The 15,245-nt window shown below is 40.8% G+C and overlaps 2 protein-coding genes across 7 annotated transcripts in view; one reads left to right on the top strand and one right to left on the bottom strand.

The window, feature by feature from the left end:
* fip1l1a (FIP1 like 1a (S. cerevisiae)) overlaps positions 1 to 15,239 on the top strand; it is a 27,761-nt gene extending 12,522 nt beyond the window's left edge. For 4 of the 6 annotated variants that reach the window (XM_046050273.1, XM_046050276.1, XM_046050275.1 and 1 more), the window contains 4 exons: positions 2,257 to 2,312; positions 2,848 to 3,040; positions 14,850 to 14,996; positions 15,089 to 15,239. In XM_046050273.1, the coding sequence (XP_045906229.1) occupies positions 2,257 to 2,312; positions 2,848 to 3,040; positions 14,850 to 14,996; positions 15,089 to 15,233 (541 nt within the window). In that variant the 3' untranslated portion in view covers positions 15,234 to 15,239. Of the gene's footprint in view, positions 1 to 2,256; positions 2,313 to 2,847; positions 3,041 to 3,142; positions 3,473 to 14,849; positions 14,997 to 15,088 lie in introns of those variants that run through there. The other 2 variants (XM_046050274.1, XM_046050278.1) reach the window with 2 other exon arrangements.
* The window catches only part of LOC123971410 (cytoplasmic FMR1-interacting protein 1 homolog), a 1,205,200-nt gene that overhangs the window by 1,101,699 nt on the left and 88,256 nt on the right, over positions 1 to 15,245 (bottom strand). The window lies entirely within an intron of this gene.

Below are 15,245 nucleotides of genomic sequence, written 5' to 3'. Positions count from 1 at the left end.
GCTTCCTGTCCCTTCATCTTTTTTCTCTTTTCTTAATCCTGCCTTTTTCCTTTCTCCTAATTTGCTGTGTCTACGTGTGCCTGAATTCACTCTGTACTCTGTCCTAAAAGATAGTTTTTCTCACATCTCAGTCCATCTGCCAAATCCCCACATCCTTCAGGGACTTACTGTTCCTATGAACTCTGCCAGCCATCTCCCGTACGCTTTATGAACCATTTCCTTTTTAACTTTTCTCCAACACACATGTGCCGTGTCTACACAGATAGTCCTTGCTTGACTGCTGGTGCTCAGCCTTTCCCTTGGGGATATTAGGAACAGCAGGTATTTCTGGCTTGATCGAGGCCCTGGCTTACAATGCAGTGTGGAGGTCCAATATGGCTCCCAGTGTCTATATTTAGTTTATTTCATTTTTATATAGTTTAATATTTAAATTCACAGTTATATGCTTTTAAAGGAGATCAGTAGCATCATGCCGTGGCTGAATATTCATGGTTTGAAGTCTTTCACATTCTCACATTCAGTCCAAATCCAATCCAATGTATTTGTCAAATTAAAAGAAAAAATGAGCACAATCATCATTGGGAAAAGCACTGCCGAACAAGTCAAACCAGAGAAGACACTTGACTTTAGCATGCTGTTAAATCAATACCCAACATTTGGACAAGTTAACCGCTTTTTGTGGAGGATTAGTTTTACACAGTGTGACTGGTTATATGAAGATCTCCATACATATAAGAGGGGGGTGGATCAGTTATTATGCAACTATTGGAAAGTGACTTACTCTGGGTGATAACAATACACAAGCTCTCACATTCTTAAAGTCAAACATCTTTACAGAAAAAAAAAGCAGAAAAACAATGACATGACAACAGATATTAACTCAACAGTCTAAAATTGCAATACGATGTTGGAAACAATGACAAACTTGAAACAAATTCAGCTTGGGCTTTTTGTATTTTTTTTACAGTCTATGGGTTGATTTCAGTTACTCTCTTCCGGTGTGATTTCCAGTGTGATTGGATTTATTTAGTTGTGTTATTTGTTTTAAATCTGTTTTTTTTCTTTTGCAGGGTTATATTTGCTTGAGATGGTCCAAACTGAGTGGTATATGGATGCCAATGTGGATATATTTTTCACTTAAATGGCCTTGTAAAACAGAGAGTAGTAACATCTAGATCAATAAAGCATTATGGATTGTGATACTGCCTATAAATATTATATATTTGCCATAACATTACTTATTAGCCATCCCCATAATTTTGCATTTCATAGCTATGCTTTTGTTCTGCTGTGATGCAGCAACAGGGCAGCCATAATACATATCATTGACCATTAAAGGAACTCGTGTTGCATTTTAGATGAAGTTAGGATCATCAATGTTTATGTTGATTAAAACAGGGGCCACAAAGTGAGAGTACTGAGCACTGAGTAGTGCAGAGTGCTTTGATGAACCATTACGCATACAGTTATTATCCCCCTGTTAGGTTTCCTGCCAACAGCCACATGCTCACTCAGCCAGACTCTCTCTTCCATTCACTCATTCTGTCTCCATTCACAAACAAGACTCTCTATATCTCTATGTCTGTGCTACACCAGAATAAAAAATCTAGAGAGAGAAAACTGGCCAGGCCAGTGCTGACGTATCACAGGGAATGATGGACTTGCTTACCACAGGATTTATGGCGCAGTGTGTTTAGACTCACACACTCTGTTGGATGAGCTTCACACACACCTTCAGCACACTCGGAAGTTTTCAATTGGAAGCGGGTGTGGGTCCAGGCCACGTGGACGGGCAGAAGATCCAGATTGAATCAGTAATATGCCCTCCATCCGTTCCTCATGGGTTGGCGAGCACACACTGCGCCTTGACAAAAAGCCAGTCACTTCAAACACTTGGAAAACACAGCTGTGCATTTAGAAAAGTGCTTTGATCATGTTAAAGGCCTGTCCACTTGTTTTCATTCGTTGATTCATCTGTAAATTTGTTTGCTTGCTCTTTCTCCTCTTTTTGCAATTTTAGAATGCATGTGCAATGCAAATTGAAAGATATCTGACAACAAACAAGTCTGCCAGGAATAGATAGTTGGCAAGGAGGCTGAAAAATACTATAAAATGTTGACTTCAGATATCACCATAAATAGAACAGACAGTTCTCAAACATTTTACATTTTTATATGTTATGAACTAAAGTGTAGAGTCTTGTAGAGATTTTATGTGTGACTTGACAGTATGTTCATGTTTTGTTTCCATTTTCAGTGGACACTCTAAAGGCTCTGATGACCCTTCAACTTCACTGAAGCCATGTTCATTAGGTACAGGTCTACTTCTGTAAAAGTTCAGAACACAAAATGTTACATAATAATAAGTCTGTACTGCACACATTATGCCACAGCCTATCAATTAAAGATGAGTGTTGCTTCCTGGTACTCACTTCATGCTGTTTTTTGAATACTGAGACAGGATCAGGACAATGACAATACATTGGCCTTAGCCTCTTATACAGATCAATGTACATTTAACATTAACGCATTTTAGCCTTTTCAAGTTTTGCTCCGATAGTTTTCAGCACAGCATTTGATGTGCTTTCTTTTGTTTTTTAATACGAAACACTTTCAGTACGTGCCCTTTGTATACTGTTTCAACTTCCAGCGAGTGCATATCCTAAAAATGCACTTTGAAAGAATGTTACTGTTGTAAGCGTGGCATTTAGAAGTTTTATTAATTATAAATAAGTATCGGATTTGAGGAACGTCAACAGAAAATGACATACTGTAAAGGGCTGACAGGTGCGTCTGTTCATGGTCCTCCCCACTCAGATGTCTGACATGGCTCTGTTCTTTCTCTTAGGTGTGTCATCCTTAATCCCAAGGAGTATGGCCTTTAGCGCTGGAGTGATTGACACTGCCAAGGCCTGGGAATGCTACATATGGCAGGAAAAATGTGACAAGGACAGAGACAGATCCAGACAGTATGGCCATGATAAAGACAGTCAAAGAGGCAGAGATAGAGACAGGAAGAGCTGCTCCTCTTCACACAACAGGTGGGTCTCAGTGACTTGAAGTGATACATATTCATATTCATAATCAAATCAAACTAAGTCAGTTTTTCATTTGTGTCTGTTTCCCTTTTGTATATCATGTAGATCAAACAAAATGTACAAATATATGCTGGGCAGCTGTTGCCTTCTGGATTGGGCAACACATAATATATAGGTTCTGGTCCAGATATGCAGTCTGTTTTGGGCTTGTTCAAAATGTGTGCATTTTCCAGCCTCTCTCTCTCCCTGCCACAGACATATATATTTGTACAGCAAGAAAGATTTGCTGTAGAGTGATTGAAAACTTCAGAAGAAAGACAAAAACAGAACAAAGAATGAAAACGAGTGTAGATCTGTGAAACAGTCTGTTTGCCAGGTGAGGCAGGAGATAATTGCAGAGCAAGGTGTTGAAATCAGTGCTGGGTAGAATTTCAGAAAAAATAAAAATATTCGGCTTTTATGTTGCGTTGTGTTTTGTACACTGTAGTCAGAGTATGTTCTTAGTGTCCATTGTTGTAGAGGGGGGGGAGTTGGAGCTGGGATTCTGCTCTGAGTGGTTCCTCTCTCATATCTCCAACTGATAGCTACAACATAAACAGCTTTAGCTGTTGTGAAAAATGCACAGCTCAGAAATGCACACTGTTGCAAAAGAGCACAAGACTATTGTGACCGAAATCAAGACTATTGCAATGCCAGGATATATTATTATATCAGCATATGCAGAACTCGTTTTTGTAAAATTTTTGTTCTGGTGCAGTGAGCCGGGCCAGGATCGGTCTAGATGAGGGAATAACTCGTTGTATTTGCCAGCTACTGCCAGAAAATAATTGAGTGTTCGCTCCTCTGCATGGAGTTTGAGTCCTCCCTCCCTGAGGCTCACGGATGATAAGAGCCTATCTAGTTTCCACTCCAAATTTCACATAGTGCCCCACTACCCTACAGTCTGACACACTCATGCTCACATGCATGCACAAGCCAAATGCTGCCCTACATTTTCCCTGCACACTCAGTGTTGACCAGTAGCCAGATGTCTATTTAATTATTATCAACTTGCAGCTGCCAACTGTAATACACACAGGCACATCTTCCCCCCCTACTCACGTACTACTCAGCTGATCTAAGGCTCAAACTGTATGAAAGGAAGAGTGTGACATTTTGCTGTGACAGGGCATTCTTTGCTAAAACATGTACATGTCAGGTATCAGGGATACTCCTGCCTTTACCCTTGACTCAGGCACTGGCCTCAGATCTAGAGCTGGGACTCAAAAATACTGTGACTACAAATTCTTGCAGGACAACTTAAATTTGATTGTGTCTGTGGTTTGTCAAGCTGTAATGCTGTTGATAACAATGAATTCCTGTGTCAGCAAGTGTTGGAGCTTCACTGCTAATAAACTTGCATGGGAATAAGTGCAAAATAACCAAAATGACAAACTGAAGTATCTCTTACTGTACTGTGCTTTGCTGAAATATCCTCATACGCTGTTCAGCTTTTCAGCACTTCTTCTACTTAAAGTGGTGAGCTTTTGCTGGGGTATTTGTGTGCATTTGATGACTGGATTCAGGTTTGTATATGAAGCTCAGAACAGTCTTGTGGGTCAAATGAGGGAAGTGGGACATGGGGACAGCTGGGAAGCTCTAGGCTAACTGCAGAAGATGGAAAGTATGTGAATCACATGTGCGTGACAGACGCACAGGGAAAGCACAGGAGATTTGGGTATTCACACCATAGATTTGTTCTAATGTCACAGTTACAAAGGACTAGACCAGAGTTCAGTGTGTGCTGCTCACACCCTCTGGCCTCCGTTGATGTGTTTGCCCTACATTCTGGTCACATGATCAGGCTTCATACTGCGCGTGTCACCCACACTCATATGTACAGGTTATGTGTTTTCTGCTACATTGATCTATGCTATTTTTAGACTGGAACCGGAGGGATTCATTGTTATCTGTGTGTGTGTGTGTGTGTTTGTGTGTGTGTGTGAAAGAGAGAGAAACAGATGGAGCCTTCTGTAGCTTTGTTGCTGCCCACAATTGTTCATTGGTGAGGTCAGCGTGAGTGTTACATTGTGCATTTGGGCTGCTGATGCAGGAGCTGTGCTCAGTCGCCCACATGTCCTATGCTGAGTCACACACAGGCAGAGTGTGGCAGGGCAGCCCTTTAGGCATCAGCTACTGGTGATCAGCCTTGGTTGTTGTGACCGCGTGCCTCTGATTCTCACTTAGGAAATTAGAAAGATGATCCTGTTCTTAAGTCATAGTCACGGGAGAGAAAACAATTTAGCGCAGACCTAGAAAAAGACATATTTTCTCACTTGCCTGGCAGGGCTTTCTTGCAAGGAAGTTCATCATCACAATAATTGAGTGGAGAGATCCCAGTGTGATGAGGATATTTAAATGATAATTGTCTCCCTGCTTTAAAGAGCGCTTAAAGCTTCATTAGAAAATGCTGTAAGGCTAGTTTCAGTGTTAACAAAGGGTTTAGCTGACTCCGAATATGGAACAGGAACTGACTGGCTGCTGTAATACAATGCATTGAAACCAAATTAGGACATAGCTAATTCAGAACAGCAAAAGCAGGCAATAACATTTTACTTCCTTAAAACAAATTTGCACCTGTCACCAATAGCAGCCTCGTTCAATTTGCGTCAATGCACAATAGTGACTTCCTTCCTCAGCTGAAAAATTTTGAAATGTTTCATAAGGAAGTTGCCTGTAGTTTCCAAAAAGGAGAGGGGTACAGGAAAACCGGTCTTTTCCTCAGCTGCTTTTGCGGCTGATGCCCCTTTTTATCCTAACTTCAAGATGTGTCACGGGGCCTGTATATTCCTCCACCTACATCTGTTTATTATTTCCCCCCTACCCAACGTACTTAGCCCTTAATGTGACATACCTTCTGTCTTTCTGACTCAACTTCATGCATGAAACTCTTTTCTTTCAAGAGCCAATCTCAGGCTCTGTACCTAATCAATTTTAATGTTCCTTCTACAGTGCATGCTTTCATTTTGCATTTAACTTTCTGTCTTTATTTATTAAACACAGCTTTACATACATACTGTAGCTGTCATACATTCCTCTGCATTTGCTTCTTCTTTTCCTTGCCAAAGCCAGCAACATTTACTTGCTTGGGATGGGTTAAAGCTCTCTTCCTAAGGGCACTGCGTACTGGTTATCTTTTAAAAAAACATGTTTGTTTCTCACACGCTCATCTGCAGTTTCCACTTCTTTTCTTTTGTTGGTTTAAATTGACCTGAGCCCCCAATTTTGTTCGATTTTACACTCACCCTACTACAGAAACATTGGCTTCTCTTTGTTCTGTCTGGAGCAAACTGATTGGCACTGATGTCTTAACACAACCATGATTCCCTCAATAACCTAATTGAATGGTGCTCTATTTGTCCCACTCAAACAATCTGCTAAGATAACAAGTAAACACTGTGGTGTTCTTCCTTAAAAACCCAAGTGGCTGTAACACAGAATACAACATTTTAGTTTCAGTAAATTCAAATATTTATACATATTTAAATTATTTTCACTCACTTGGTTTCCATGGTGACAACACCCCTTGTTACTCGCATTCTGTTAATTACTTTGCTTTTTCAAGGGCCTGTACTGTGGAACGAGATTAGTGTGTTAGCCAGCTATGTCTGGGCTAAATTTAAGTTTTTCCCGATATCACCAAGTTGGCTCACTTTTCACCGGGGTAGATTACCATGGCAACCTATAGCTGCGTTTCCACCAAAGGAACAATACCCCGAAACTAGGAACCTTTGGAAGAACTCACTGCATTTCCACTAATGGGACAAGGGTCTAAATTTAGTTCTAGACTTCGTCCGTGATTGGGGGGAGTAGTATTTTCCAAAAGTACTGGTACTCTGGGGGGGTGGGGCTTGCCTTGCAGTGAATTTCTAAATGGGCGAGTAGAGGCTACTGGATTTAACTGGAGAATGTCGGGTGTTTTTCTACAACTGCTCCTCTCTTTTCCACCGTTGTTTGTTTCATCAGTCAGGAAGTTTTTACATTAATCAGGAGACGTGAGTCTGGCCAGCTGATCTGCAGCTCATGTCGGCTGGAAATCTTTTAATAACCTTCTAAACTGTCGCGATTTTATGTTTGTGTTTCTTTCTCTGTGCTGGAATTTGATGGCTTTATCCAGTTTGTTATTAAGTGTGCATCATCGTGTGTCTCTCCATTATACTCCCACACAAAAAAGCTGCTTTAATGGTCAAGCATAGCCAATAGTTTTTCATTATATTCCAGTCAAATCTGATATTCATTTATGAATTTTGCTCATGGATAGTGGTTACAAATAATGATGCCTGTGCATCACTTTGTACGGCGTATAGGTCTATAGCCTACGTCAGCGGGTTAATTTTCCTAATCTTCACAGGTCTTTAGACCGCGGTGGATACGCACACAACAGAGGGCGGAAGGAACCTTTTAGTTCCTTGAAAAGCGAACCGGGGACTTATTTAACTCATTTAACTCACTTTTGGTTGAAACGCGGCTTATGCTGTACAACTTCAGAGGATCAGATAAAAACCAAAAGCCAATGGCTCAACAACTGATCATCAACTCTAGAAAAGTGATTCCTACCAGAACCTCACATGTAGATAAGTACTGACTTTAAGTGAGGAGTAATAAAGAGCATTAGATATTTTTATAGATCATTAGAATAATTTTACTGTTCCATTGGTTTTAAAACTGAGCTTCTAAGAAAAAGAGGGATGCTTCAAGACACTATAATTAGGCAATGATGATTATAGCTGCAAGATTCCCGACAGTGTTGATGCTTTTATACTCTTATTCCATCGCAGCATCTCAGAATAACATGAGGTGACTCTGTGATGATAATAGGAAATAAAAGGCATAAACTACTTTTCATCACAACTCTCCTGTCTGCTTTGGCAGCAGAAACAGTCTGTAGTTACTGTGCATCACATATTCATAATAGTTTGTTCCTCATCAGACAAAAAAAACAAAAATACTCACTCACAGATTTATAGTGTGCTTTTATATAGTCTTACTTTTAATATTCATGTGATTATATTGTAAACATTTCACCTTGGTGGATATCATTTTTTGCTGTTGCAATAAACCAAAGTTTCTTATCCACTTCACTGTTTCACCTCATTTCAAATTAAAGGGATAGTTTGGATTTTTGAAGTGCTGTATCACCTGCAGTAAATGACAGTCACTGTGTCCCCATTTTAGAGAAGCAGAGAGATGTACCAGGACAGAAGCTAAGCAATGTATTGCGGTGGACAGGGTCAGTAACAAAACAAATTTTAGCCACCTAAAATCAGTTCGCTTTCATCAACAACAAAATACCGTTCAGTGTTTCCCCTAGGATTTTTTAGGGGGGGTGGTTGACCCACCAAAAATCAAGCATAGCGTTAGTTCAGGCAGGCAACGAAGTCAGGCTCCGCTCATTCCAGCTTATCTGCAATAGCAGCCATCTTCAGCAGCACATCAGCTGATAGCTCAGCTGATTCCTCTCTTAGCATTCATTGGCAAATACAGACAAGGCACCTATTTAAGCTGCCGTAACCTACCCGCCTGTCCTCGCTGCTTCCTATGCAAAGCTCATAACCCACCGCCACCCCAGCTCCACCTTTCAGGCTGTATCTGATAGGGATGCACAATAATTATTGATCCAATAAGTATTGGCCGATCGGGCATATCCCATTATCGGAAGCATATTGGGGAATTAATTTGGCCGAATAGAATCAAACATGCTAACATGCGCTGCCGCACTGTCGCACTCTGGGTGTCACTGTGTGCAGATAGAGCCACACAGACGCAGTTCAGGCAGCTAGCTCCTGTCCTCTTCCCTCTGTGTCTGCGTGATTCAGTGCAGGTAACAATGTGTAGATTGAAGACACATGGCAATCTAAGCTTAACAATTAGACTTCAGACAGCTTTCATTTAGCTTGTTGTACATCTAGCTTTGCCAAGCTAGTGTTGGCACAGTGTGCTTTTAATAACATAAAGGATGAGAGACGTGGACAGAGCAGATCAATTTACCCCTTCTATATGTTATGCTCGTTTAATAGATGTATCGACAAAGTTGTCTTTTACTCTTGAGGTTTTAATTGCACATATTACAGTGGCTTGGAGTAACCTTCAATTCAACGTGTCCACGACCTATCTCTGCGCTACTGTTCGTGCGTGTGAGCCCGCGTGTGTGTGTTTATGTGCGTGAGGCGACACTGAGCAGCAGAGGCTGCATCCTGATAATAATCAGTACGGTCTTCAGCCCCAGGCCTGTTTAACACCATGCTTCAGTGCCCATCTAGTATCTGATTAAACATGCATACCTGCTTTGTTCTGTACAGGGGTTCTTTACTGCGGCTCTCTGCCTCGGGCTTTCCATGTATGCACATGGATGGGCAGGGAGGTGCTCTCCCTACCTAATGGTTTTTCAAGTAGGCGCGTGGATGGGCAGGGAGATCCCAGAACAGAGCAAAACTGCCAAATATAACTTTGCAATATCAGTCTTTGATGAAAGTTGTCCTGACTGAACTGCTAGTGTCGCACATGGTGTCAGAATAGACGCGGCACACTAATTTTTGCCTGTTTAGGCTTGTCACCTTCTCTGTTCCTCAGAGACATTTTTACCATTAAAGTTACTTCCTCCTGATGGAGCTTGCTACAGTTATGCTACATTCAGATATTGGCAACGAGACCATGATATCTGGCCCCATGAAATCCGTTGTAATTTGCTGGCAGATTCTGTTAAAATATTTTCTCAAATTCCATGTTTTCTGCTTCCCTGTTTGTTTGTTTGTTGTTGTTGTTTTTTTTTTACAAATTAAGCACATTTTGTCATCAGAAAGATGTGTATCATGCAGTATAGAAATATTCAAATGTATGTGCAATTATATATGGGGACAATTCACAATACATGTATTGCAACAGTAAGTTATTAAAATACTATAATACTATTTAGGGGACAATTCACAATAAATTGTTGCAATACATGTATTGTGAATTGTTCCCTATCAAACAGGTTATTACTTGACAGCCTTCATATGCTGCTGAACACAATAATTAATAAGTGGGTCTGACAGAGGCTACTCACATGGGCATCACTCGTCTTTGTTTACAAAGAATGACCAGACGTATCTTTTTTATTTTTTCAAACAGAATATCTGACTCCGCCCACACTGCCACAAAGTCTACAATGAGTTCGCGCCTTGCATCTGCCGATGTGGTTTCACTTCTAAGCTTGTTGAAGTGACGAGCTCTTCCTAGCTTGGTGTCTTTGACATGACGGCGTGCTTGTATGTGTGTCTGCATGTGTGTGTGTGTAGTGTGTGTGTGTGTGTGTGTGTGTGTGTGGAGGAAACACTTTTGTTCAATGTGGAGACAAGGGGATACGTTCGAAGTAGAATATACAGAAGGAGAAGGTCTGAACAGTTTGGCTGGGTACAGCAGTGCTCTTCAGCAAGTGTCTATCTGGCTTATTTGGCTGTGGTTTTACATAATCCTTTTCAGAAAAGCAACTCACCACTGCTTTCTAAGCACAATATCATCAGCAACACTGTGAAAAACACGCACACTCACCATCAGAACATGAGTGAAGTTTGATTTCAGTCTGATGTTGCAACAGCACTTTCTAACCAAGGGGTGGGGGGGTGGGGGGGTACCTTCATTTAGGTGGCTAAAACATTGCTTAGCTTCCATGCCAGTACACCTCTCTGCTTCTCCTAACTGGGGACAAGCTATCTACTGCAGGTGATACACTGACTATGGATAAGTACCTCAAACAGCCCCACTTAAAATATCCCAAACTATCTATTTAAGTACTTCATTCATGGTTCTGATGCTGCTGCTTGTAATGAACAACTCTGTCTCTTTCACACAAATATGATGACAGCTGAATCACTAAACCCAGAGTTAACTGAGCCAGTTGATAACCAGCTTCATGATACCGGTTATGCAGGATGACAAATGGCTGACTGTGGGTTTGCACATGTGTTCAAATAATGATAAATTCTTAGATCAAACAGTAAGGTGAGCCTTAGTTTCTGGGGGAACACATTTAACCAACAACATTCTTGTATCTTATATATTACCATGTCAATGAAAAATCAATAATTTACCAGAATCCTGTCGCTGTCCAAAAAACTGAAGCAAATGTCGTTGAAGGCAGATAGAAAGGTCAACCTTGATTTGGTGCCAATCTCTCACATGAGTCATAAGACATTACAATCTGCCACCCACCCCCCACCCCCACTCGCAGCTGCTATTTATTTTTGTGGATATTACTTTCATGTCAATTGTATCAATCATCATTCAGTGTGGCTCACTGAATCATCTAGGTTTCTCAGTTAAATGACTGCAGGGATGGAGTGGGCAGGCTTAGGCATCTTATGAAATCTGTGATACTCCCCTCCTTGACAGGCTTGGGCACTAGTAATGAATAAAAACATAAAATGTGAAAACAAATCCTGAGGCCTCCATGCTATAATTTACACTGTTTCCTTGGGAACCGTTTGACTGTGCTCTTGGTGTTGTGTGTGGTGGTTGTTTCTGTGTTAAAGCTAATGGCTTTGAGCAAGAACAAATGTGGGCCTTGGGTGCAAATCCCAGCTGCTAACATAAAAGCTGTCTCCAAATATTGAATATATTTAGCTTTGTACTTGTAACAACTCTGCCCCTAAAGGCGCTCTCTCTTTTCTGTGTTAAGCAAGTGAATGGTAATATTTTCTCCAGCCATGTGTGAGCAGTGCTGTATCTGTACATTTCCTACTACCTTTTTTGAGTAAGATAATATTTCTATAGTGAGAAATGCCTTCAGTGTAATGATTCTTAAAGGTCAGGTTGATTATTCTAAAACTGCAAACTGAAAGCTTTGCCAATGTGTCTTGTATTGAGCTGAAGGGAGTGTGAGAGAAACATTTATACACACACACACTACAGATTCCCCTTCAGCAGACGGTATTGTTTTCTCCTCAATATAACAAACAACCTACAATATCATCTGTATTCAGTATATTCTGCAGAGGCCTCCTCTTCCATAACTGGAGCCTCTTCCACTTATTATCAACGCCCCCATATGAATCAGCATCACCTCCCCTAAAGATGTGTGTGCTCTGTAGCATTGTATATTGACAAACAGCATAGGAAAGAACATAAACAGCTCAAATGGCTTTGGATAAAACAAGGTCAAAGGCAGAAACGCTGGTGTTGCTCTTGAAAAGGAAACATTTCTCCTGCTGCAACATGCTGCAACATTATCTAGATTATGGTTGAGGAAACCACTTGTTCTAGCTGTGTGGGGCTTTTTTCCTATCTTTATCCAAGAGTGTGGTCTTTCTATTTTAGAGCATGACTCATTAATTTCATGTTCAGATTTGGTAATTGTTGAGATTATTTCTTAAGGGGCTTTGTTGATGTAACAAGGAAAGGTAAAACAGGTCTAGTGTAGAGTAATTTAGCTGACCCCATAAGTGTTTGACATTCTAGCTTTAGGTATGTGTGTACGTTTCCATATAATGCTTTTTATTGATCAATAAGAAGCTTTTTATTGATTTTTAGTACAATAACCCTATCAAAAATCCCAGACCAATTTATGCTAGTTGTGATGCTGACCGATGAAATGGTCCCTGCCTGGATTACTTTTTAGCAATCCGCTAGACCCCCACTCATGAATCATGAAAGTGATGTAATTTTCCCTCTAAGCACACTGATGGGAGGCTGGCGTAATACTGAAGAAATGACACTTGTACAGTGTACAGCTTAAACAACAACAGTGTAAATTTGCTGTCCCCTCAAAATAACACATCACACAGCCATTAATGTCTAAACCCCAGACAACATAAGTGAGTACACCCCTAAGTGAAAATGTCCAAATTGGGCCCAATTAGCCATTTTCCCTCCCCGGTGTCATGTGACTCGTTAGTGGTACAAGGTCTCAGGTGTGAATGGGGAGCAGGTGTGTTAAATTTGGGGTTATCGCTCTCACACTCCCTCATACTGCTCACTGGAAGTTCAACATGGCACTGAGCTTTTTGTCTTATGTGCTAACTGTGGAAGAGTTTCAGAAAATCTGAAAAGTAAGCCACATAGCTTTCATTGCGCGACCAGACAAATTTTGTGAGCTGTTGTCACCAGTCTTAGCTGCGGCATAAGTGCAAATAATTTGACTGTTTATCGCTTACTTACTTGTTTTGTTGTTGTTTGAAGGCATAACATAAAAATGTAGTTAAAACAAAATTGCGTAGTATTTTTATTTTAAAATAACAGCTTCAAAATAATTTTGATGGTACACTGATCTATGATTTAAGTTTTCCCTGGCACAAGAACAGCATAATGCTTTATGGCATCAACGAAACTCATCAGTAAGCAAGCTATGAGAAGAAGCAAAAAGTAAATAATGTTCAATGTAAGTTAGCTCGGTATTCTCAGTATAGATATCGTGGCAGAGGTGGCAAAGAGACCAAAGAAGACTATGGAGGAAGCGAGGAAGAGACGAAGAGAGAGTGACGAGTGAGCGACAGACATGAGCTAAAAGAGCTGAACAGATGCAGGATTGATGCTGAACTGACCTTCTTACTGTTGAACTAGTAAGAAAGAACTTATTTGCTGGTTTGATGTGTCTTGTGTTGTTGCGCTTGCTTGATGTTTGGCTTTTAGGAAAGTTGTCAAAACAAGAAAATCAGACAGACTTTTAGCCGCTAGCCAGAAATCTTGAGTTTTGTTGCCAAACTTACTAGATAACACATTCGGGCATGAGTAGGGTTAATCTAAATGCTCTTGCATTGGTTGCTGTCTAGCTTTGTTGGCGAGCCAGCAACATAAGCTCAGCAGCCTCTATGGACATAATGTTAGCTAATAGCAGAGATGATTAGACAGAAGATGATTTTGATGGAGGAAGCTAAGAAGAAATAAAGAGAGTGACAAAGTAAGAGGCTCCTGGACGTTGGCGAGAGCTTTATGAAATAAATGGCTGAAAAATGGTCGCTGAGCTGGCATTCTTTCTGTGTACACAGTTGGACTAGTAAGTAATATTACTATGTCTTGTGTTGTTGCAATTGCTTGTTGTTTGGCTGTGTTAGCAAGTTTTTTGATCATAATGTATACATAAATGCACATGTACATCTGTCCTTATTTATGACAGCCGTGAATTACACTTTGGAACGGTAGGGGCATCAGCTTGCACAAAAATACTCATCTTACATAATGTTCATCATTTATGTGATGAAATATCAGTATAGATGTAAATTGTACAACTCTTGGGTCACCTTTGGCTCTTTAGTGCTTTAGTGTTTGTAGGTGTTCATTACAACCAACATCAACATTTGATCAGTGTCGATGCCCTCCTCTGTGGTTGAAGGTGTCGGTGTAGTGAAAACAGCATATTCCACTGTCACCAACATGTTCTTGATTGTGTGTTTTCAGAGGTCATATGAGGAGAGAGAAGTTGTGGAGTAATGATCAAGTCTGTGGTCTCTCAGGACTGCAGGTCCTACAGTGAATAATAGATTTTTTTATCTTAGAGGATACTGCAGCATGGTTGCTTGGCTTTAATGTAAAAGGCATGCTGTGACACTAGAGTCGGGCTCTTTGTTCCTCAAAGTATTGGCCAGGGGGGTGGCTACAAAACCTCAGACAGGCAAACAGCAGCAGGTTTTGGTCTCTTGAGTTCTGACTTATCTCTCTCCCAGTGGATAATAGGAATAAAGTCCCGCAGTCTCATTCCTGTGGGCCATGAGCTCTTTCCCCTTTGTATTATTTCCCAAAGAACCCAGTCATCAATAGCAAATGGAAAAAATACAATGCATTAATGTATTGCGTTTTTCAGTGGAGACGAGCGAATGAGACACAGGGACACCATGGAGCGAGGGCACAAACACCACAGTTTTGACAGATTCAGTGGAGAAAAAGAACAACGGCACCAAGAGTGGAGGCACAGAGACAAAAGAGAAGGATGGCAAAAATCATCATGCAGGTCTAACAGACACACACACACATTCACATGCTGAAAAAAAAGAATAGCAGACAACAGAATTATTATGTGATTGTCACCTATGTCCTCAACAGCAGAAGCAGCAGCAGGAGTAGGGGGGATGGTGGTGAGGACAGAGACAGTCAGAGTGGGCACAAAAAGGCCAGAAGAAATAGGAAAGACAAGGAGACCAACAAGATGTTCTCTGCTGACCGTGAGAGGAAATTAAAATCTGACTGACTTTCAGTCTCC

Source organism: Micropterus dolomieu, linkage group LG05 (assembly GCF_021292245.1).
Source record: "Micropterus dolomieu isolate WLL.071019.BEF.003 ecotype Adirondacks linkage group LG05, ASM2129224v1, whole genome shotgun sequence".
Taxonomy (NCBI): Eukaryota; Metazoa; Chordata; class Actinopteri; order Centrarchiformes; family Centrarchidae; genus Micropterus; species Micropterus dolomieu.
This window is presented reverse-complemented; position numbering and strand designations above follow the sequence as displayed.